Source organism: Trypanosoma conorhini (assembly GCF_003719485.1).
Source record: "Trypanosoma conorhini strain 025E chromosome Unknown Tco_14.4_contig_00559, whole genome shotgun sequence".
In the NCBI taxonomy this organism is placed as follows: domain Eukaryota; phylum Euglenozoa; class Kinetoplastea; order Trypanosomatida; family Trypanosomatidae; genus Trypanosoma; species Trypanosoma conorhini.
Genome location: NW_021704640.1, coordinates 1 through 1,615, shown reverse-complemented (window position 1 = coordinate 1,615; position 1,615 = coordinate 1). Strand labels below are relative to the sequence as shown.

At 58.2% G+C, this 1,615-nt stretch overlaps 2 protein-coding genes across 2 annotated transcripts; both read left to right on the top strand.

Moving 5' to 3' along the window:
- Positions 1-318: 318 nt before the first annotated feature.
- Positions 319-678, top strand: Tco025E_07333 (uncharacterized protein; the record flags this gene model as incomplete). The annotated part of the gene is made up of 1 exon (XM_029374199.1): positions 319-678. The coding sequence occupies one exon, from the start codon at positions 319-321 to the stop codon at positions 676-678; it is 360 nt and encodes a 119-aa protein (XP_029225729.1).
- A 514-nt stretch (positions 679-1,192) lies between these two features.
- Positions 1,193-1,543, top strand: Tco025E_07332 (uncharacterized protein; the record flags this gene model as incomplete). The annotated part of the gene is made up of 1 exon (XM_029374198.1): positions 1,193-1,543. One exon carries the CDS (start codon positions 1,193-1,195, stop codon positions 1,541-1,543), a length of 351 nt encoding a protein of 116 aa, XP_029225728.1.
- Positions 1,544-1,615: the final 72 nt, after the last annotated feature.

The following is a 1,615-nucleotide window of genomic DNA, read 5'->3' as shown; positions in this document are numbered from 1 at the left end:
CGGCGCCGTCCTGGATGAGCGATTTTCTATGTTTCTGTGCGGAGCCTGACACCACAACCGCCGGACGCAGTTGTGCAAATGCGCTTGGGCGGCCTCAGAGGTGCGATTGGGGTCGGGTGCCATAAGGCGCCTGCGTCACGGGCTTACCTCTTTTTTTTTGGTGGAGGGAACCTGAAAGCAAACAGACTACCCGCCCGCACCGCCCCCGCCTCTGGTTGAGGGAGCCACGCCGCTGGGCGGTCTGCCGTTGCTGCGTGGTACCTTGTGAAGGCCATTCACGAGGCGCCGGCTTTCCTTGGCGTGCATGCCAATGCCTCAATGCGTGCAGGTCCAACACTGCGCCTGGGGTTGTCATTTGCCAGCGGCGTTCACCTGAAATTTGACGGCTCTGCTGCGGTGGAGGATTCATTGGAAAAGGTGGAGGGGCTGTTTCCCCTGGTGGGGCTTCGGGGGGCCTTTAGTTGGCACAACCCAGCACACGCCGGTTGTTGTGGAGGGCTTTACTGGAGCTCAACGTCCCGCAAACCCTCAAACTCACTGCAGAGGTCGTGCGTAATGGTTTCAGGTGCGACAAGCACGGTGAGGATTGCAATGCGCCGATTTCCAACGGTGTCACAGCCCAACATCTCCGTGTCGATTAGCCTTGCTGAGTGTGTGCGGCCGCATCGTGACAAATAGCCTGGTCCCGCTATTGGCACAATTTTTGGGTAAAATGCTCGGACACACACGATGAGCTGTGGGGCTGTTCAAGATTCCCGTGCATGTCTTCCGGATGTTGGGAAAAGTGAGTACTCAACTCCACCCTCAACTCCGCCTTTTGGCGGGCGTGATTGCTGTGGGTGCGCCGCTTATTTTGTCAGCAGCAGCCGCCAGGAGTCTGTTGGCGTTAGCGCCGAAACGTGGTAGCTACACGCGAAGGTGACCCTGTATCAATTGAGGCGTGCACTAGTGGGAGGCGCTGCCTTGACGACTCTGACTGTTCTCGCAGCCTTCGGTTTTTACTTGGACCAGCGCCACGACTGCGGCCGGTTTGTTTGTTTTTGGGAGAAGCTTTTCCATCAATGAGCTTCCCATTCATGGACTCCACACACACAAAGTAGTGTATTTTGCCGGCGTGTACGTGTTTGCGGTTCCTGTTTTTTTTGTTTTCGGCGGTCTGCGCCCTTGCACCACGCCGCCGGTCACAGTTGTAATGCACGCTATTCCCGCAAAAACCCGGCCTGGGGGGATCTTGGGGCCGATTGGCTGCTTTGGCAAATTCTCGTTCCTCGATTCCTGCGGGGTGCTCGTGGGGTCAGGGCCGCAGCTAGAAGGCGTTGCCTCGGCGGCGGTGCGTGCTGGATTTTACTTCTTCCTTTGCGGCAACGGCACTTTTCTTTTTTATTGGTGGATGGCGCGACCACCGTCTGGCGCCGCGACACGCCAGTTCGCAAAAAACGCAGCGTCTAAGGGGCCAGTTGCCGGCGATGTGCCCGAGGCACAACCCAATGGGAGGGCGCGAAGAAGGCACGCGAAGGAATTGGCGGGCCGTGCCGTGGAGTGAGGACGTGCCTTTGCGATGGGCCGACACCGCACATTTGTCTTTGCGTGTGTCAGTCTCTCTGCTGGGTGGTTC